The 22,119-nt window shown below is 42.3% G+C and overlaps 1 protein-coding gene across 5 annotated transcripts in view; it reads right to left on the minus strand.

Moving 5' to 3' along the window:
* SNX4 (sorting nexin 4) overlaps positions 1 to 21,297 on the minus strand; it is a 73,791-nt gene extending 52,494 nt beyond the window's left edge. For 2 of the 5 annotated variants that reach the window (XM_054680938.2, XM_054680936.2), the window contains exons 1-2: positions 20,923 to 21,175; positions 5,387 to 5,508 (exon numbers count right to left, since the gene is read on the minus strand). In XM_054680938.2, the coding sequence (XP_054536913.1) occupies positions 5,387 to 5,508; positions 20,923 to 21,063 (263 nt within the window). In that variant the 5' untranslated portion in view covers positions 21,064 to 21,175. Of the gene's footprint in view, positions 1 to 5,386; positions 5,509 to 11,840; positions 11,902 to 20,922 lie in introns of those variants that run through there. The other 3 variants (XM_001169563.7, XM_054680935.2, XM_054680937.2) reach the window with 3 other exon arrangements.
* Between the last annotated feature and the right edge of the window lie 822 nt (positions 21,298 to 22,119).

The raw sequence follows: 22,119 nt of genomic DNA on the forward strand, positions 1-22,119 counted from the left end.
GGACCTTGCTATTTTCTAATTTGCTTGACAATAACCTGTTTGCCCTCCATGAAATGCACAAGGTGTATTTGTACATTAGGACAAAAAGTCATAGAAGTTAAATCAGTCTCCAAATAAAGTCTAGAGAAAGTATTTACATCATGCCATGCTCAGCACAATAGATGCTCATTTTTATCATTTTTTAAGTTTGCTACTAAATTTATTCATTGCATATTAATAAAAATGAACCAAAATATGAAATGCAAAATGCACAAATGGCTCCCATGGCAAAAAAATAGAATTATTAAATCATAATTCATTTTAAAGAGTATACCTAGACATTAGTTATAACTAATACTATCCCAATTACAATGCCCAACTTCAGCTGAAAAAATACTTGGGTTAATCTCAAGTTTCAATTTATTCAAAATCACTACCAACAAAACCCAAAACTTGTAAATAAGTGGATAAATAAAGCCTATAAGCAGTACACCTACAGGGCTGATAGAAGGTCTGCATAAGTGTTTTAAAAAAACAAAAACAAAAACGCGGTTGGATGCGGTGGCTCACGCCTGTAATCCCAGCACCTTGGGAGGTCAAGGTGGGTGGATCAGGAGTTCGAGACCAGCCTGGCCAACATGGTGAAACCCCGTCTCTACTAAAAATACAAAAAATTATCTGGGCGTGGTGGCAGATGCCTGTAATCCCAGCTACCCAGGAGGCTGAGACAGGAGAATTGCTTGAACCCGGGAGGCAGAGGTTGCACTGAGCTGAGATCGCGCCAACGCACTCCAGCCTGGGCAACAAGAGCGAACCTCCATCTCAAGAAAAACAAACAAACACCAAAAAAAAACCCAAAAAGGCAGGGTCTAGTAGTTTCATTATAAACTGACTAAAAGCACAGAGAAGACTTTCATTAGACCCCAAAACTACCTCATTTATCTAATCACTCAACAACTATTCAATAGCACCTAAATGGTTTTACTTGTAATATTTAACCCCCACAATGAAAATATGATCATTAACCATGTTTTACAAATTAAAAGAATTAATAACATACTGCCTTCCAAGCCATCAAGGCATTACTACCTATTCTAAAAGAGACATATATTTATTTTAAAAGAGTTCCTATTCAATGAAGAAGAACACATACAAAAATCTCTTGGGGAATTAAAAACCAGGGACTTTAGTTTTATTCAATCTTAGCCCACTAAACTATAACACTATAGAATAGGCACATATCAAAAACATCCTGTTTAATTTTAAAGTTAAGAATTTACTGGCCAGGCGCAGTGGCTCATGCCTGTAATCCCAGCACTTTGGGAGGCCGAGGAGGGTGGATCACGAGCTCAGAAGATCAAGACGATCCTGGCTAACACAGTGAAACCCCGTTTCTACTAAAAAATACAAAAAATTACCCAGGCGTGGTGTTGCGCGCCTGTAGTCCCAGCTACTCGGGAGGCTGAGGCAGGAGAATGGTGTGAACCCCAGAGGGTGGAAGTTGCAATGAGTTGAGATCGTGCCACTGCACTCCAGCCTGGGCGACAGAGCAAGACTCCGTCTCAAAAAAAAAAAAAAAAAAAAAAAAAAAAAAAAAAAAAGAATTTACTTTGGAAGCTAGAGTTAACACTAATTTTTAAAGTATTTTTTAGGTGGCTAATTTACAAAAAAAAAAAATTACAGAAACAAAACCCTCTCGACAATTGGATTACAGACAGTTGCTAAATGGGCTTTCTACTTGTATCCAAAAGGTAGGTAGGTAGGTAAGCTACATGACAGAAGTTGAATTTCTAGTTAACATGAAGGGTCAATAATATTCATATTGTCCACAACTGTCTGCAAAACACTGAATTACAGAAACAATACTACATAATTAAATTAAGAAATTTGATGATTGTGGTTGATGAAGGTCAGTTAACCTTAGGGATAGTATAAAACAATCTATTCAAAATCAGTATTTCTCAAATCCCATGTCTATATGATGTGGAGTAGGGAAGAATTTCTTAAAACAGAAAAAACATAAATCATAAAGAGAAAAGACAGATAAACCTGTCTTAAAATGGAAAGCCTTTGTAGTTTAAAAGACAACAATCAAAAATCATGGTCCAGCTGGGCACATTGGCTCACACCTGTAATTCCAGCACTTTGGGAGGAGGCCAAGGCAGGCAGATGACTTGAGGTCAGGAGTTCAAGACCAGCCTGGCCAACATGGCACAACCCCATCTCTACTAAAAATACAAAAATCAGCTGGGTGTGGTGGTGCAAGTCTGTAATCCCAGCTACTTGGGAAGCTGAGGTGGGAGAATCACTTGAACCTGGGAAGAGGAGGTTGCAGTGAGTCAAGATCATGTCACAGCATTCCAGCCTGGGTGACAGAGCGAGACTCCACCTTAAAAAAAAAAAAAAGGTCCATCGCCCATCTGTACTGAAAGCAGCTGGACCTTTAAATAAAAAATGTAAAATCCTGGGCCCTACCCCAAATCCTGCAGTTGTTTAACCAATTTTTCAAGTAATTCCAACATGTTTTTAAGTATAAAATCCATGTTTTAAAATAAATTTATATTGAAATACAGTTGTGAAAGTTGACTCAATAATCCTTTTGTGTACCACACATTTATTGATGATCTACTTAAATATGTATTCACAGTCTAGCTATTACTGATGTATGGTCACTTCTAACTCCCAGGTTCAAATTAGAACTGGGCTACAGAAGAAAACAATGATCCTTTATTTATTTCAAAGTCAAGTACAAACATTATTAAGTTATTCCAGATTATCCAAATCAAGGTTCTCTCCTAGCAGTAAAAGTAATCAATACCTATGTGGGTGAAAAAACAGGCATATACCAAATATATCCTTTTTCATTGTAAACTTAAAATTTACTTAGAAGGCTACAGCTAACACTGTTTTCTAAAGTATTATTTTTAAAGTGGCTAATTTAACTTAAAAAACAAAAAAACAGAAACAAAAATCCTCTCACAGGGCCATGATCTTTAAAAAATAACCTTACAAATCTCTGGGATACATAAACATATATATGTCATGAAATGACCTAATTTTGAAAAGAACCACATTACCTCTCTCTTTTCCTAAACTTCTTACTGTATAAAAATTTTCTTTCTTTTTTTTTTTTTTAGAAGATTCTTTTCTCTCTTTTTCTTTCTTTCTGGTAGAAGGAAAACTAAATTTTCAGAATTGTCTGTAGACAATCTTCACCGATTTAAACTTTTATTCTAGGCAGAAACACAGACCTGGAAGAAGCCTTGAAAAGTCACAGGGTTCAGCACTAAGGCAAGCTCACAGGTAAAGCCTATGAAAATGGTAGGTTAAAATTTTTTTTCTTAAAAAAGTATTAACATTGGCCGGATGCGGTGGCTCATGCCTGTAATCCCAGCACTTTGGGAGGCCGAGGTGGGTGGATCACGTGGTCAGAAATTCGAGACCAGTCTGGCCAACATGGTGAAACCCCATCTCTACTAAAACTACATGGTGACGGGCGCCTGTAATACCAGCTACTTGGGAGGCTAAGGCAGGTGAATCACTTGAACTTGGGAGGCAGAGTTTGCAGTGAGCCGAGATCGCGCCACCGCACTCTAGCCTGGGTGACAGAGTGAGACTCCATCTCAAAAAAAAAAAAAAAAAAAAAAAGTATTAACATTAAAACATTGTTATAACACTTAACTTGGTTTGGTAGTTTTTTTTTTTCTTTTTTTCTTTTTTTGAGACAGTCTCTCACTCTGTCACCCAGGCTGGAGTGCAGTGGCAATCTCAGCTTACTGCAATCTCCACCTCCCAGGTTCAAGTGATTCTCCTGCCTCAGCCTCCCGAGTAGCTGGGACCACCACACCTGGCTAATTTTCATATTTTTAGTAGAGACGGGGTTTTGCCATGTTGGCCAGGGTGGTCTCAAACTCCTGACCTCAGGTGATCTGCCTGCCTTGGCCTCCCAAAGTGCGGAGATTACAGGCATGAGCCACCACGCCCAGCTAGGTTTGGTAGTCTATAATTTTACTGGCTATCAACAATTCTCTCATATCTATTTGTTTTAATTGAAAGCATTTCTGCTCAATCTCTGCAGACAGAAAAGAAACAGTGCACTATTCTTTATATAAATTGTTAATAACTGACAACAACAAATTGAGTCTTCCCTTGCCTTTCTTTAGACAAAACAACTCTAATTCCTTTAGCTTTTCCCTTAGGAGGTAAAAGACAACTTTTCTGGTGAGTTTTTATTTCCTACTCCATAATTTGTCTTTTCTATTTTTACTCACCAAGTTCTTTTTCTTTGTTTTTTAAAGATGTCTACTTCCCTTTATTCTTAATTTACTCCAAGTTCTAAAGCACCAATCTCAATGTTTCTGTTTGTTAATTTTTTGTAACTCCCAACTGTCTTAAGAGGATTCAGACCTTATTCTCTACTCCTAGAATTCTTTGTTAACCATTTCCACCTGCCCAAGTTCACTTCTACATGCCAGAGAACCTGGTATTCTTTTACAGAATTGCACAGGGATTCTAAGACCAAGGAATCCTCCAAAGCATGTATCGTTATTTGATACATGTTATTTATTCCAGATTCCAAAAGTATTCCACTAACCTCCCCTCTCCCCACAAAATAAATTCATTAAAATATAGCTATCTACCAAGAGTATCACAGCAAAAGATACAGCTGTTTACCCATTAAAAGATAAAGACACAGGGCTGGATGCAGTGGCTCACACGAGTAATCCCAGCATTTTGGGAGGCTGAGGCAGGAGTATCACTTGAGCCCAGGAGTTTGAGACCAGACTGAGCAACATAGTGAGACCCCATCTCTACAAAAAATTTTAAAACTGCCAGACACAGTGGCTCACACTTGTAATCCGAACACTTTGGGAGGCCGAGGCAGGTGGATCGTTTGAGATCAGGAGTTTGAGACCAGCCTGACCAACACGGTGAAACCCTGTCTCTACTAAAAACACAAAAAAATTAGCTGGGTGTGGTAGCACATGCCTGTAATCCCAGCTACTTGGGAGGCTAAGGCAGGAGAATCGCTTGAATCCGGGAGACAGAGATTGCAGTGAGCCAAGATCATGCCACTGCATTCTAGCCTGGGCGACAGAGTGAGACTCCATCTCAAAAAAAAAAAAAAAATTAGCCAGCCATGGTGGCTCACACCTGTATGCCAGCTACTCAGGAAACTGAGGTGACCCCAGGAGTTTGAGGCTGCAGTGAGCCATGACTGCACCACTGCACTCCAGCCCAGGCAACAGAATGAGACCCTGTCTCAAAAAAAAGTAAAGAAACAAAGTCAATCCCGAAAAAAAAAAAAATAACCTTTAAAAAATTCTGTTATACAGCAGAATCTGCATCAATAGCTATCAGAAAAAGCTTTCTGTCTACCTGCCCAGGTGTAATTTTCGTTACCCACCTTGTTTCAATGAGGTAAGCAGTATATGTTTCTTGCATGTTCATGGCATTTCTTCCAGTTCGTTTTTCTGCTTCTGAAACACTGATTTCTATCTTCTTCAACCAAAAATTATTGTGTGTCATCTGGACGAAAGTAAATAAAACAACAACAACAACAAAAACCTTTAAGATGGTACTGAAAAATGCCTCAGCTATATAAATTAAACCCATTATTGGGTTTATATATTTCAAAATAGTTACTTATAGTTCTTGAGTTGCCAGGGGTTGCAAAATGGCAGCAGCAAATGATAGCCTGTCAACAAACAAAAGTACATTAACTTTTCCAGAGGTATTTTAGTTATGTATGTATTTATTTTTATTTTTTTTTGAGACCAAGTCTCACTCTGCCACCCAGGTTGAAGTGCACTGGCGCAATCTCAGCTCACTGCAACCTTCACCTCCTGGGTTCAAGGGATTCTCCTGCCTCAGTCTTCCAAGTAGCTGGGATTACAGGCACGCACCAACATGCTCAACTGACTTTGGTATTTTCAGTAGAAACTGGGTTTCACCATGTTGGCCAGGCTGGTCTCAAACTCCTGACCTCAGGTGTTCCACCTGCCTTGGCCTCCCAAAGTGCTGGGATTATAGGCATGAGCCACTGCACCCGGCCTTCCAGAGGTAGTTTAAAAGGTAAGAAAATATCTTAAAAACACATTAGACACAAAGGATTCTGGGAGGATAGTGGAGTAGGAAGCACCAGGAATCCATCTCCCCACCTAGACGACAACTGCACTGGCAGACTCTGTCTGATGTAAGTATTTGGGAACTCTGGAGTCCAATAAAGGCTTGCAACTCCCAGGGGAAGGCTTGGATGACAAAATGTGGTTAATTTCAATCAATTTCAGCTACCTATCCCTTAGTGCCTAGCAGGCAGCTGTGCAGCATTCCTGGAACAGCCTGATGCAGCCAGGGTAGGCAAAAAGGACCTTGTTCTCCAAACATCCAGGATCTGTCCTCTGATCACCAACTGCTTCTTCTAAGAGGCACAGACGAAGTGGTGGTCATTGCTGTTGCTCCTCCCCACGTTGTTGCAAGCCTCTTGTCCTGGCTGAAGTGACTTCCAGGGGACTTCAAAAGCCAGCATCCTGTTTTTCCTCCCTTCATTTTTCTTTTGACCCCCTTTTGTAAGCCAGATGTTAAAAACTTGGACCTTCAGCCAGGTGTGGTAGAGCGTGTCTTTAGTCCTAGCTACTAAGGAGGCTGAGGCAGGTGGATCAGTTCATCCCAGGAGGTCAAAACTAGCCTGGGAAACACAGGAAGACTTTGTCTCTTCAAAAGAAAAAATTGGACATTTAAAAACAACTGGATTTGTGAGGACAATTAGAAAATAATCACACATGCCCAGGAAAAGGCTCAAGCTCAGGAAAGATCTATAAAGACTTTAAGTTTACACCTCTCTCAGGCTGACCTTGACATTTAAAAACAACTGGATTTGTGAGGACAATTAGAAAATAATCACACATGCCCAGGAAAAGGCTCAAGCTCAGGAAAGATCTATAAAGACTTTAAGTTTACACCTCTCTCAGGCTGATCTTTGACATGGAGACAGCCTACAGTAATTTAAAAATAAATAAATAAATAACAAAAACAGCAACCCCCAGGGTAGGAGAAGAATTCGATGTCCAGAGTTACCACATTATTACATGCAAATGCCTAGTTTTCAACAACAACAAAAAAAATCACAAGGCATATAAAGAAACAGGGTGGTATGATCCCTTCAAAGGGAAAAAATACATCAACAGAAACTGCTCCTAAAAAAGACATGATGACAGATCTACTAGAAAAAGACTTTATCCCTTTTATCATTTCTTTTTTTTTTTTTTTTCAGACAGAGTCTAGCTCTGTCACCCAGGCAGGATTGCTGTGGTGCAATCTCAACTCAGCGCAACCTCAGGCTCCTGGATTCAAGCGATTCCTGTGCTTCAGCCTCCTGAGTACCCGGGATTACAGGCTTGTGCCACCATAGCGGGCTAATTTTTTTTTTTTTTTTCTGAGACAGTCTTGCTCTATCGCCAGGTCGGAGTGCAGTGGCACGATCTCAGCTCACTGCAACCTCCACCTCTTGGGTTCAAGGGATTCTCCTGCCTTAGCCTCCAGAGTAGCTGAGACTACAGGCCATGTTGTCCAAGCTTGTCTTGAAGTCCTGGGCTCAAATGATCCACCTGCCTCAGCCTTCCAAGCTGCTGGCATTACAGGCATGAGCCACCATGCCTGGCTGACAAAGACTTTAAAGTAATCATCTTATAGATGCTCAGAGAACTTAAAGGAAGATGTGGAGAAAGTAAAAAAAAAAAAAAAAAAAAAAAAAGATGTATGAACAAAATAGAAGTATCCAGTACAGAGATAGAAACTTATAAAGAAGCCAAAAAGTGGCAGGGCATGATGGTTCATGCCTGTAATCCCAGCACTTTGGGAGGCTGAGGCGGGCAGGTCACCTGAGGTCGGGAGTTCAAGACCAGTCTAGCCAACATGTTGAAACTCCATCTTTACTAAAAATACAAAAACTAGCTGGGTGTGGTGGCGGGCGCTTGTAATCCCAATCTCAGCTACTCAGAGACTGAGGCATGGAGAATTACTTGAACCCAGGAGGCGGAGGTTGCAGTGAGCAAAGACCACGCCACTGCACTCCAGCCTGGGTGATAGGGCAAAAAAAAAAAAAAAAAAAAAGAAACCAAAAAGAAATTCTGGAGCTGAAAAGTACAATAACTGAAATTAAAAGTTCACTAGAGGGGTTCAAAGGCAAATTTGAGCAAGCACAAGAGAGAACTGGCAAACTAGAAGATAGGAGAATGGAAATGATCAAGTCCAAGGAACAGAAAAAAGATGGAAGGAAAGTAAACAGAGCTTAAGGGACATGCAGGACACCATCAAACGGACCAACATGTGCACTGTGGTAGTAAGGAGAGGGGAGAGAGAAAAAGGAGAAGGGACAGTATCTGAAGAAATAATGGTTGAAAATTTCACAAATATGATAGAAGAAATGTATATAAACATCCAAGAAGCTTGACAAATTCCAAATAAGATGTTTACTGAGACACTTTATAACTTTTCAAAGACAGAATCTTGACAGCAGCAAGACAGAAGCAACTGATCATATATAAGGAATCTTCAATAAGGTTATCAGCAAATTTCTCATCAGAAACTTTGGAGGCCAGAAGACAGGGAGCTGATATCTTCAAAGTGCTAAAAAATAAAAATAACTGTCAATCCAGAATCCTATATCTAGCAAACTGTCCTTCAAAAGTGTGGGAAAAATTAAGACATTTCCAGAGGCAGGAGAATCGCTTGAACCCAAGAGGCGGAGGTTGCAGTGAGCCAAGATCACGCCACTGAACTTCAGTCTGGGCAACAGTCACACTCTGTCTCAAAAAAAGAAAACAAAACAAAAAAATAATGAAAATGAAATTATAAAAATAAGTCCATTTACAATAGCATCAAAAAGAAAAAATACTTGGGAATTAAGGTGGTAAAAGACTTGTACAATGGAAAGTATAAAACACTGCTAGAAATTAAAAGAAGATAAATAAATGAAAACACATCCCATGTTCATGATTTGGAAGATTTAATATTATGAAGATATCAAAACTACCCAAAGCAATCTATATATTCGATGCAAACCCTATGAAAATCCCAACGACATTCTTTGACATTCTTTGCAGAAATAGGAAAACTCATCCTAAGAGTCATATGGAATCTCAAGGGACCCCAAATAGCCAAAGCAATCTTGAAAATGAAGCATAAGGCCAGGTGCGGTGGCTCACGCCTGTAATCCCAGCACTTTGGGAGGCTGGGGCGGGCGGATCAGGAGGTCAGGAGATTGAGACCATCCTGGCTAACACGGTGAAACCCCGTCACTACTAAAAATACACAAAATTAGCCGGGCGTGGTGGCAGGCGCCTGTAGTCCCAACCACTCAGGAGGCTGAGGCAGAAGAATGGCGTGAACCCGGGAGGCGGAGCTTGCAGTGAGCCGAGATCGCACCACTGCACTCCAGCCTGGGCAACAGAGCAAGACTCTGTCTCAAAAAAAAAAAAAAAAAAGAAAATGTAGCATAAAATTGGAGGACTCATACTTCCTGGTTTCAAAACTTACTACAAAGCTACAGTAATAACAACAACGTGGTACTGTCATAAAGACAGGTATATAGACCCATGAAATCAGATTGTCCAGAAATAAACCCTCGAATATATGGTCAAACAATTTTGTGACGAGACAGTTCGATGGGAAAAGGACAATTTTTCCAACAAATGATGCTGGGAAAACTGAATATCTACATACAAAAAAAAATAAATTGGACCCTTACCTAACACCGACACAAAAACTAACTTTAAATGGTTCAAAGACCAAAGCATAAAACTCTTAGAAGAAAACACAGGGGAAAAGTTTCAAGACACTGGATTTAACCATGGTTTCTTGGATATGACACCAAAGGCACAGGCAGTAAAAGAAAAAATTGGCAAATTGGACTCCATGAAAATTAAAAATGTCGTGCATCAAAAGACAATATTAACAGGCCAGGCGTGGTGGCTCATGCCTGTAATCTCAGCACTTTGGGAGGCAGAGGCAGGAGGATTACTTGAGGTCAGGAGTTCAAGATCAGCCTGGCCCACATGGTGAAACCCCATCTCTACAAAAATACAAAAATTAGCCAGGCGTGGTGTCATGTCTGTAATCCCAGCTACTCAGGAGGCTGAAGCAGGACAATCGCTTGAACCTGGGAGGTGGAGGTTGCGATGAGCCAAGATTGCACCTCTGCACTCCAGCCTGGGCAACAAGAGCGAAACTCCGTCTCAAAAAAAAAAAAAAAAAAAAAAAGAGAGAAAGGACAGTATTAGAGTAAAAAGGCAACCCAAAGAACAGAAGAAAGTATTTTCTCTCACGGATCCAGACTATTTAGAGAACTCCCAAAACTCAACAACAAAATACAACCCAATTGGGCTGGGCATGGTGGCTCACGCCTGTAATCCTAGCACTTTGGGAGGCCAAGGCGGGTGGATCACCTGAGGTCAGGAGTTCAAGGCCAGCCTAGCCAACATGGTGAAACCCTGTCTCTACTAAAAATACAAAAAATTAGCTGGGTGTGGTGGTGAGTTGCCTATATTCCAGCTACTTGGGAGGCTGAGGCAGGAGAATCGCTTGAGCCTGGGAGGCAGAGGTTGCAGTGAGCTGAGATCACGCCACTGCACTCCAGCCTAGGTGACAGAGCGAGAATCTGTCTCAAAAAAAAAAAAAAAAAAGACCCAATTCAAAAATGGAAAAATGAGCAAAGGACTTGAACAGACATTTATTTTTCTGAAGAAGCACATGAAAAGATAATCAACATCACTCATCATTAGGTAAATGCAAATCAAAACTACAATGAAATACTGCCTCACACCTATCAGAATGGCTACTATGAAAAACAAACAATAGAAAATCAGTGTTGGTGAGGATGTGGAGAAATTGGAACCCTTGTGCCCTATTGGCGGGAATGTAAAATGGTGCAGCTGCTGTAGAAAACAGTACAGTGGTGCCTCAAAAAATTAAAAATACAATTACCATATAATCCAGCAATTCCATTTCTGCCTATATATCCAAAAGAATTAAAAGCAGGGTCTCAAAGAGATATTTGCATATCCATGATGTCATGGTACCATCATTCACAATAGGTAAAACAAGGAAGCAATGCAAATGTCCATCAACAGATGAATGGATTTTTTTTTTTTTTTTTGAGACGGAGTCTTGCAGTGTCGCCCAGGCTGGAGTGCAGTGGTGCGATCTCACTGCAAGCTCCGCCTTCCGGGTTCACGCCACCATTTTCCTGTCTCAGCCTCCCGAGAAGCTGGGACTACAGGCGCCCGCCACACGCCCGGCTAATTTTTTGTATTTTTAGTACAGACAGGGTTTCACAGTGTTAGCCAGCATGGTCTCGATCTCCTGACCTTGTGATCCACCCGCCTCAGCCTCCCAAAGTGCTGGGATTACAGGCGTGAGCCACCGCGCCCGGCTGAATGGATTTTTTGAACGTGATATATATACAAACAATGGAATACCATTCATCCTTAAAAAGGAAGGAAATTCTGTCATATGCTACAACATGGATATATGTATCTTAAAGACATTATGATAAGTGAAATAAAACAGTCACATAAAAACAAATACTGTATGATTCCATGTATATGAGGTACTCGGAATAGTCTAAATCATACAGACAGTAGAATGATGGCTGCCAGCAGCTGCGGCAGGGGGAAATAGGTAGCTGTGGTTTAACAGGTACAATTTCGGCTCCGCAAGATGAAAAGAGTTCTGGAGGCTGGTTGTACAATGTATGTGAATGTACTTATGACTGAACATTTTTAAACCATCAAGATGGTAAATTTTATATCATATATATTTTAACACAATTTGTTTGTTTTTTGAGACAGTTTCGCTCTTACCGCCTAGGCTGGAGTGCAATGGCACGATCTCGGCTGACCGCAACCTCAGCCTCCTGGGCTCAGGCGATTCTCCTCCCTTAGCCTCCCGAGTAGCTGGGATTACAAGCATGCATACCACCGGATAATTTTGTATTTTTAGTTGAGACGGAGTTTCTCCATGTTGGTCAGGCTGGTCTCGAACTCCCGACCTCAGGTGATCCACCCACCTCGGCCTCCCAAAGTGCTGGGATTATAGGCATGAGCCACCGTGCCCAGTTTAACACAATTTTTTAAACTGAAGAATAAACACATTATACAAATATGAATGATCCTCAATATTGATATCTAATTTGGGGTTTAACCAAAATCGAATCTCTCTCTCTCTCAAAAGTCAAATATTATACATATGCCGAAAGGCAAGATTATCAGCAGTCAGCATAATTTTTTTTTTAACAATCAGGAGTCATCTTATATTAAACTTTAAATTCACCTAAACTTTTGGCAGTGGTTAATAGGCTCCACCCTTGAGGCAGCAGAGTTTTAAGAAGAGCAGACTCCTTTCTTTTCCCACTAGAATATCTCAGGTCTATACCGAAAGGTGAAAAAGAACAATAAATACACCACTGGCAGACCCTAGGCTGTATGTTTCAGAAAGTGCATCACTGCAGAAAGGTTTCAAATACACCCAAACTAACTCCAAGTCTAAACAAGGAAGAGAAAGTGAGACCACAGGATAACTGCTATGCTATGGCTTTTTTTTTCTTCTTTGCTCACTGTCAAAATTGAGGTGGGTTTTAACTTAATTTAAAATATTGTACTGTATTATAATTGGAGTGTTTTATGAAGGAGAGATAAAAGTAGAAACTCAGTGCAGCAAAGGGTAAAAGAAAAAGCTACACATATCAAATTAAACCTAGCCACTATAAGGTCTGAAAGAGGTCTGTGACAGTGCAAAAATATGAATCAGGAATGAAAACAGATGATACACTACACAGCTCTCCCAAAATGTACAGGAAAAATGAGGAAGAAGGTAAAAATGCTAAAAGAAGATAAAGAAAAAGAGCCAACCCAGTGGGTTGAAATCAGCCAACAAAAACAAAAATCTCAGTCCTCAAGGCATTTTTATAAAATATAAGTTTTTATATATTTATGTACTAAGAAAATAAGAGAGACAGCAGGAAATCATCAACCAAAAGAAAGCTCAAGAAATCACCTAAGCACAAGCCACCCAACATCAGGGTTGGTTATGAAGCCCTCGTTGGTTGACACATACATATATACATGTATTAATAATACATTCTGGCCCACAGCCAAGCATTTTGATTTACGATCTGCTCCAGTGACAAATTCGCTGAATTCTGAAAGCACATCCTGATAAAGCAAGTTATTAATATCTCCCCAGTCAAAAAGATAAGACATATGAATCATAAATTGACCCTGTCATACCATCCAGTTCCAAAGAAGGAAAAAAGATAAAAGCATAAAATCAGCTATCATAAAAGCTAAAGAATACAAACAGGCACACAACAATAATACCAGTAGGGTTGGTAGATGATATAAAATTACTGAAACTGTCAGTAGTAAAGTACAGAACAGTGCCAAGAATAACACAAGTGAACACCATAATTGTTAAAAGGACACATTCAACAGATTTAAAGATGGACTGGCTTGTTGAATGGCAGATGAGACCAGGGACCTTTTAAAGAGACACCTAATTTTTATTTTATTTTTAAATATTATGTGTAGAGAAGAGGTATCGCTATGTTGCCTAGGCTGGTCTCAAACTCCCGGGCTCAAGCAATCCTCTCACCTCAGTGCAGGGTCAACAGATACAACAACTTTTTTTTTTTTTTTTTTTGAGACAGAGTGTCACCCAGGCTGGAGTGTAGTGACTCAATCCTGGCTCACTGCAAACTCTGCCTCCTGGGTTCAAGTGATTCTCATGTTTCAGCCACCCAAGTAGCTGGGATTACAGGTGTGTACCACCACATTCAACTAATTTTTATATTTTTATTAACAGTAGAGATGGGGTTTCGCCATGATGGCCAGGCAGGGCAAGTAATTTAGCCTGTCTGTGCTTTAGTTTCCTCATGTGGAAAACAGAGATAATAGTACCTGCAATAAATGGAATGTTTGTGTCCTCCTAAAATGTGTATGTTAAAATCCTAACACTCAAGGTGATGGTATTAGGAGGTGGGGCCTTTGGAAAGATTAGGACATGAGGGTAGGGCCCTCATAAGTGGGGTTAGTGCCCTGATAAAAGAGGCCCCAGAGAGTTCCTCTCCTCCTTCCACCATGTGAGGACACAGTGAAAAGACAGCCTACAATGAGCCAGGAAGCAGCCCTCACCAGTCACTGAATCTGCCAGTTCCTTAATCTTGGACTTCCCAGCCTCGAAGACTGTAAGCAATTCATTGCTATTGTTTATAAGCCACTCAGTCTTTGGTACCTTGTTATAGCAGCCCGAACAGACTAAGACAGTACCTAATTCACAAAGTCATCGGGAACATTTAATGGGTTAATGCATATCAAGAGTTTTTAAAGTTGCTTGGCACATAGCAAGAGCTCAAGTATTACTTTTCTGCCATTATTTTTAGATTTAAATTTTTTGATGATGAAAATTATACATGCTAAATGTACAAACACTGAAAAAAATTAAGTAAATATAAATCATCTGTATCCCACAACCCAGCACTAACCACTGTTACTATAACGGTATACTTCCTTATCACCTTTTTTCTAGGCGTGATGCTTCCGTGTTACTGAAACATTCAGAGAGTTAAGGATAAGAACCACCTATTGAAATCACTTCCCTTTGGGGCTCTGTCTACACAGATCAGAGGTAGCTGGTACTAGGTTAAAAATGTTGTGTTTACTAATAGTGATGCTTACTTCAGCTGTAAATAACTTAGTTCAGGCTGCTATAACAAATGACCATAGACTGGGTGATTTGTAAACAACAGAAATTTATTGCTCACAGTCCCGGAGGCTGGGAAGTCAGAGATCTAGGAAATGGCAGATTCCGCTAGGGTCTGCTTCCTGGTTCACAGACGCTGTGTTTCACTGTATCTTCATATGGCTGGAAAAAAGGAGACTTCTGGATTTTTTTTTTTTTAAAAGGGCACTAATCCCACTCACGAAGCCTCCATCCTCATGATCTAATCACCTTCCAAAGGCCCTTCCACCAAACACCATCACAATGGGATTAGGTTTCAACATATGAATTTTAGGGAGACAGAAACATTCAATCCAAAGCAATAACTAAGAAAAATAGGGTTATAACATATAACCAGTTCTCTTGTGCTTTTTTCTATAAAAATACTTTTAAAATAACAGCAGAGCTATTCAGAAAACATTAATTTTTAAATACAACAATATGTTAAGTTTGAACAGTGTTCCAAACTGAGTAACATATTCATGGTCCATGAAATTAATTTGGTGGGTTGTGACCAACATTTTTTTTTTTTTTTTTTGAGACCGAGTCTCGCTCTATTGCATAGGGTGGAGTGCAGTGGCATGATCACAGCTCACTGCAACCTCCACCTCCTAGGTTCAAGCGATTCTCCTGCCTTAGCCTCCCAAGTAGCTAGGATTACAGGCATGTGCCACCATGCCTGGCTAATTTTCATATTTCTAGTACAGCTGGGCTTTCACAATGTTGCCCAGGCTGGTCTCAAACTCCCGACCTCAGGTGATCCGCCCGCCTCAGCCCCCCAAAGTGCTGGGATTACAGGTGTGAGCCACTGTATCTGGCCTCCAAAACTTTTTTTGACACAAGGTCTTGCTCTGTCACCCAGACTGGAGTACAGTGACATGATCATGGCTCACTGCAGCCTCAACCTCCCTGGTTCTTGCTCCCACCTCAGCCTCCTGAGCAGCTGGGACCAAAGGCACAGGTCACCACACTAGGCTAATGTTTTTATTTTTTGTAGACTGGGTCTCCCTACATTCCCAATACTAGTCTCAAGGCATGGGCCTCAGCCTCCTAAAGTTCTGAGATTATAAGTGTGAGCCACCGCATCCAGCCCAATGCTTCTTTTTAATTTAAAAACATAGAAAAGAAAAATATCAGAAAGTGTTACATGCAGTAATGGCTAAGTATTCTTTCCTGAAACAACAATCACATATTAAAGTATGTGTATGCTGATTATGATGTAAAAGTGTATTTTGCTTTGAGAGGCCAAGGCAGGAGGACTGCTTGAGGCCAAGAGTTCGAGACCAGGCTGGCCAAAATGGCAAAACCCCATCTCTACTAAAAAAAATACAAAAATTAGCCAGGCGTGGTGGCATGTGCCTATAGTCCCAGCTACTCGGGAGGCTTGGGCAGGAGAATCGCTTGAACCCGGGAGATGAAGGCTGAAGTGAGCCGAGATTATGCCACAGCACTCCAATCTGGGCGACAGAGGGAGACTCTGTCTCAAAAAATATATATATATATTTTTGGGTCGGGCATGGTGACTCACGCCTGTAATCCCAGCAATCTGGGGGGCTGAGGTGGGAGGATCACTGGAGCCCAGATGTTTGAGACCAGCCTGGGCAACATAGGGAGATCTTGTCTCTACAAAAAAAATAGAAGAAATTAGTCAGGTATTGTGGTATATGCCTGTAGTTCCAGCTACTCCAGAGGCTGAGGTGGGAGGACTGCTTGAGACCAGTAGGTCAAGGCTGCAGTGAGCCATGATCATGCCATTGCACTCCAGCCTGGGCAACAGTGCAAGACTTGGCCTCAAAAAAAAAAAAAAAAAAAAGAAAATGTATTTTGTACTGTGAATCACCTTCAAAAAAATCTGAGAGCCACTGAGGTAGAAAATGGTTTTTAAAAGTTCTTGGGGCTGGGTGCTGTGGCTCACTCTTGTAATCCTGGTGCTTTGGGAGGTGAAATGGGAGGATCACTTGAGCCCAGGAGTTTGAGACCAACCTGGACAACAAAGTGAGACCTCTTCTCAATCAATAAAAAATTACTGAGTATGATTTTATCATCTGCTGCTAAAGTGATGAATTCTGTAATTATGCCTATAATCTTTATCTTCCTTTTTAATGTTATCCTTACCAACAGAATGCCTCAAACCTTACTGACAATCTGGTCTACTCCACTTAGTTCTCTGCTGCCAATCAGTGAAGGTAGTCAATGTGCACAGGAATTTTTAACCACCAGCTGCTCAATCACTCTGCTCCATCAGCATTCCCAGGTCTAGAGCACTCTCCCTAAAAATCACTTATGAATTCCTCAGGTAATGGGTTTTCTCTGGCAAATACTGTAAATGGTTTTTCTCTGGCAAATACCTGTCTGTTAACTGCCAACTCAATGGAATCTAAAAAACTACTCTGTCCTCTACTCCCTTGCTATTTCCTCTCCTTCTGCTCGGGCTAATTACTACTTTCTTAGAGAATGAATTCCCTTCTCATATTTTCCATTTTCCAAATTATTTTAAATAGAACTGACTATAGCTTTAAAAAACTGTACAGAAAAAGAGCTTACATAGAGTTTAAAGAATCCTGATCAGTGGTGTTAAAACCAGAAGAGTCTTGTGACTCTTTGGCAGTGCAGTTTCCACAACCTCTTGGGGTAGGATAATTGGTATAAATTACTCTCCCTCTTAAAATCTGCAGTCAAAAATAAGGCTGGGCCAGGCACAGTGGCTCACGCCTGTAATCCCAGCACTTTGGGAGGCTGAGGTGGGTGGATCACTTGAGGTCAGGAGTCCGAGACCAGCCTGGCCAACATGGTGAAACCCCCCTCTTTACTAAAAATACAAAAATTAGTCAGGTGTAGAGGCACATGCCTTGAACCACAGCTACTCGGGAGGCTGAGGCACAAGAATCACTTGAACCCAGGAGGCAGAGTTTGCAGTGAGCCAGGATCCTGCTACTGCACTCCAGCTGGGGCCAAAGAGCAAGATTCTGTCTCAAAAAAGAAAAAAAATGGTGGTTAAGCAAGCTGTTTTTTCATCTCTGAACACTATTTGCCTAGACATCTTTGTAGTAAAAAAATGGATAAATCAACACATCTTTCAAACCTTTTTTTCCTTTCCAAAATAACAACTTAGGCTGGTCTGAAGATAGTAAGTTATCTCAATTTATTTTCACAATCAGTTACAGATCAAACTCTTTGTTCTACTGTTTCCCCCCTTCTCACTACTGCACTTGACTAGTCTAAAAAAATTACAACTTAGTGTTAACTACACTAAAAACTTTAAAATACAGTATTGAAACAATGTACAAGACTATTTTAAACTTTTTTTTAATGAAGCAAAATGGCTTAATGGAAAAAGCACTGATTTCAATGCCAGGTGAACCTAGATTCAAATCCCAGCCATGCTACTGACTAGCTTGTGACCATGGTCAAATTACTTCTCTATGAGCCTCTGGCTGGTTCCATTTACCCATCTATTGGAAGTAATTTTGGGAATTAAATGAAAAGTAGAGCCCCACTGTGCACAGCACACGCAAAACTAACTTACTTTTCTGGTGAGACCAAACTCCTATCAGTAACAGCTACAATGAGGCCATAAAAACATTACAGTAATTTTCAACTGAAGACAGACTGAGTGAGAGTATGGAGAGAAGTGAAGGGATGTGAAGACCTTCAAAGGACGGGTTTTTAGTTTGATTTTCTCTTTGAGGGGAGAGGAGGGGAAGGGGAAGGAATGCACTGAATGTATGTTTGTTTAAACACCTAGTAATTCTGAAATATTTGCCCAAATGGCTTGTGCCTCTTTATGAATTACTAAATTAGGGAGTTGTTTTAAGAAACCACATAGGCCGAGGGCAGTGGCTTATGTCTGTAATCCCAGCACTTTAGGAGGCTGAGGCAGGCGGATCGCCTGAGGTCAGGAGTTCGAGACCAGCCTGGCGAACATGATGAAACCCCAACTCTACTAAAAACACAAAAATTAGCTGGGCATGGTGGCACACACCTGTAATCCCAGCTACTCAGGAGGCTGAGGCATGAGAATCGCTTGAGCCTGGGAGGCAGAGGTCTGCAGTGACCCGAGATCATGCCACTGCACTCCAGCCTGGGTGACAGGTCAAGAGACTGCTCAAAAAAAAAGAATAAAAATGTCAGGAAGTAGTATGTAACTACAACTTATACTGCATGATAGCATCCCTGGGTTTTCAAATATTTAGAACTACATATACATAGTGTTCTTTCAATTAATAAAAGACATATATAATGCCTTTTAAATTAACATAAACAGATTTTATATTCTAGTTGCAATTTCATATTAATTAAATACCTAATGGCAGGGTGTGGTGGTGTGTACCTGTAACCCCAGCTACTCAGGAGGCTGAGGCAGGAGGACAGCTTGAACCCAAAAGTTCAAGGCAAGTCTGGGCAACACAGAGATACCTCATCTTTACAAAAAAACCCCCAAAACTTAGCCAGGTGTGGTGGCATGCATCTGTAGTCCCAGCTACTCAGGAGGCTGAGGCAGGAGGCTCACTTGAGGCCAGGAGGTCAAGGTTGCAGTGAGCCATGATTGTGCCACTGCACTCCAGCCTGGGAGACAGAGTGAGAACCTGTCTCAAAGAAAAAAAAAGCACATCCAAAAAAGTCTTCATGCTACCTTATATACCCAGGTATGTTCCACAGCAGGCAAAACTTTCAAATCCTGAAGTCCCTGCTTAGCTGGTCTCTAAACTTAAAAGTCTTTCAGGCCGGGCACCATGGCTCACACCTATAATCCCAGCACTATTGTGAGGCCCAGGTGGGCATGAGCCCAGGAGTTGCAGACCAGCCTGGGTAACATGGTGAAAACCCATCTCTACAAAAAATACAAAAATTTGGCTGGGCATGATGGCTCACGCCTGTAATCCCAGCACCTTGGGAGGCCGAGGAGGGTGGATCACTAGAAGTCAGAAGTTCGAGACCAGCCTGACCAACATGGCAAAACTCCATCCTTACTAAAAACTAAAAAAAAAAAAAAATTTAGCTGGGAGTGGTGGCGCCCATCTGTAACCCCAGCTACTCAGGTAGCTGAGGGATGAGAATCGCCTGAACCTGGGAGGCAGAGGTTGCAGTGAGCCGAGATCGTGCCACTGCACTCCAGCCTGGGTGACAAAGACTATGTCTCAAAATAAATAAATAAATAAATTAATTAATTAATTTAGCCGTGCGTGGTAGTGTGTGCCTGTAGTCCTAGCTACTCAGGAGGCTGAGGCAGGAGGATTGTTTGGGCCTGGGGGGTCGAGGGTGAAGTGAGCTGTGTGAGCAATGCACACAAAAGGAGACTTTGGGCAGGGTGGTCTGATGTGGAGCACTGCAGTTAGTTTCTTAAAGGTTTCAATATAAGCAGGTCTACAAATCTTGCATTATATATGCAAACACTTTGTAATGAAAGCACTTACAAATATAAGATGATACATTTTTCCCCTTTTCCTCAAGCAAATGAAAATCACTAATTACTAAAGGGTCTTCAAAAAGTACATGGGTTATCAATAAGTCTCCAATGGGAAACACAGCACTTCCCCCAAAACAAAGAAATTACAGCCAAATGAGGAGTCTAAAAAATGTTTTCTCATTTGTACCTTTTCTTGAAGCTGACATTTTCTTCAATTTCCTGATGGCAGCACCAGGCCAACCACCCTTATTGGCCCTGACCTGCACCTCACTCTAGTCCCCCATTCCCTTCCTTCTCAAGCACTGTTGCCCACTCCCCACTGTGTCCCTTTAAGCTACTCCCCAGCAAAACCCCTTAGCAACTGGCTGAAACATCAGCGTTCTTCTCACGGTCCAGATCTCCCAGCTACGCGACCACTGAAAACCCCCTCCTCCAGCCTCGCCCATCCGGGGCCCAGACCCCCACGCCTGCGGGGGCGCCCCCCCGCGTCCCTTTCCCTCCCCTTCGCAGTCTCGACACTTCCCTCAGTCACCCGCAGCGCCTGGCGCTCGCCCCACACCCAGCACCCTGTTTTTCCACTGAGCCTCCTCTCACTGCACCTGCGGACCCCGCCTTTCCACCTCGCTCCCCCTCACTGCTGGGCCTCCTCGGCCGAGCCCACTGGCCTGGCCCGGCCCAGCCCAGCCCAGCCCAGCCCAGCCCAGCCCGGCCCGCTAGGCCACCACACAGGCCATGAGGGCTCTGCCGCCCCTTCTCCTCACCGTGTCGACCCCAGAGCTCTCTTCTCCGGCCCCCTCCGCTTCCTTGCCGACCGCAGCCCCCAGCCCAGCGTCTGGGGAGCCCAGCGGCTCCAAGGGCGCCGGCTGGAGCTGCCGCTCGGGGTCCGGAGGTGCCTGCTCCATGGCTGCAGTTCGGCGCGGCGAACCCAGTGCGCCTGCGTCGCCGCCGCGCCCGCGGCCAACCGGTCTCTCAGCTAGCGACGCCCGCCCCTCCGGTAGCCATCGCCTCGCCCCTCTTGTCAACCTAGAGGGCTCGCGGAGCTGCAGCTGGAGGCGGAGCCGGGGGTGGGAGGACACGCAAGCCCGCGGAGGACCTGGTCAGCTGCTTAAGCCAGGAGACCCAGAAAGCAGGGGCAGCTGGTGAAGAGAGAGACAAAGAGAAAGGCAAGGGGAAAGTGAACACTTGAAGTAGGCACGGCGATCCTAAAGCCAACGAAACTCAAAAGAAATTGGAGGCGTTGTCTGACCTGCTCCTTCTGGGCCTCTGCCTTGCCAGTTATTATTGGGTCTGTTTTCTCCCGGAAAGATCAGAGCTCTATAAATTGTTAACTTTCAGCAGGTTGAGTAACACATTCAGCAAAAGGTAATACTTGCAAGTTTTTTTTTTTTCTTCTTGAGACGGAGTTTCCCTCTTGTTGCCCAGGCTGGCGTGCAGTGGCGCGATCTCAGATCACCGCAACCTCCGTCTCCTGGGTTCAAGCGATCCTCCTGTCTCAGCCTCCGGAGTAGCTGGGATTACAGGCGCCCGCCACCACGCCCGGCTAATTTTTATTTATTTATTTATTTATTTTGTATTTTTAGTAGAGACGGGGTTTCACCATTTTGGCCAGCCTGGTCTGCAACTCCTGACCTTGTGATCCGCTCGCCTCGGCCTACCAAAGTGCTGGGATTACAGGCGTGAGCCACCGCGCCTGGCCTTTGCAAGGTTTTGAGGAAAGTGAAGCGTTCTGTTGAAGCAGGGCTTGAGTTCTATTGTAAGTGTTTCATGAAGCCCTGGAGACCTCTGATAATTTTCTACAAACATCCCTTTTTAAAATTTTCCAAACCTGCTTCCTTGACAAGCTTTCACTATGGCAACCGGATGGGAAATGCTCACTGGTGGTAACAGATTGTGGTACCTTAAAGTACTTTCTATACAAAGTCGGGTCTCAATTTTTCAAGTACAGAAACATTTTTCTG

The sequence above is a fragment of the Pan troglodytes genome, chromosome 2 (genome assembly GCF_028858775.2).
Source record: "Pan troglodytes isolate AG18354 chromosome 2, NHGRI_mPanTro3-v2.0_pri, whole genome shotgun sequence".
Taxonomy (NCBI): Eukaryota; Metazoa; Chordata; class Mammalia; order Primates; family Hominidae; genus Pan; species Pan troglodytes.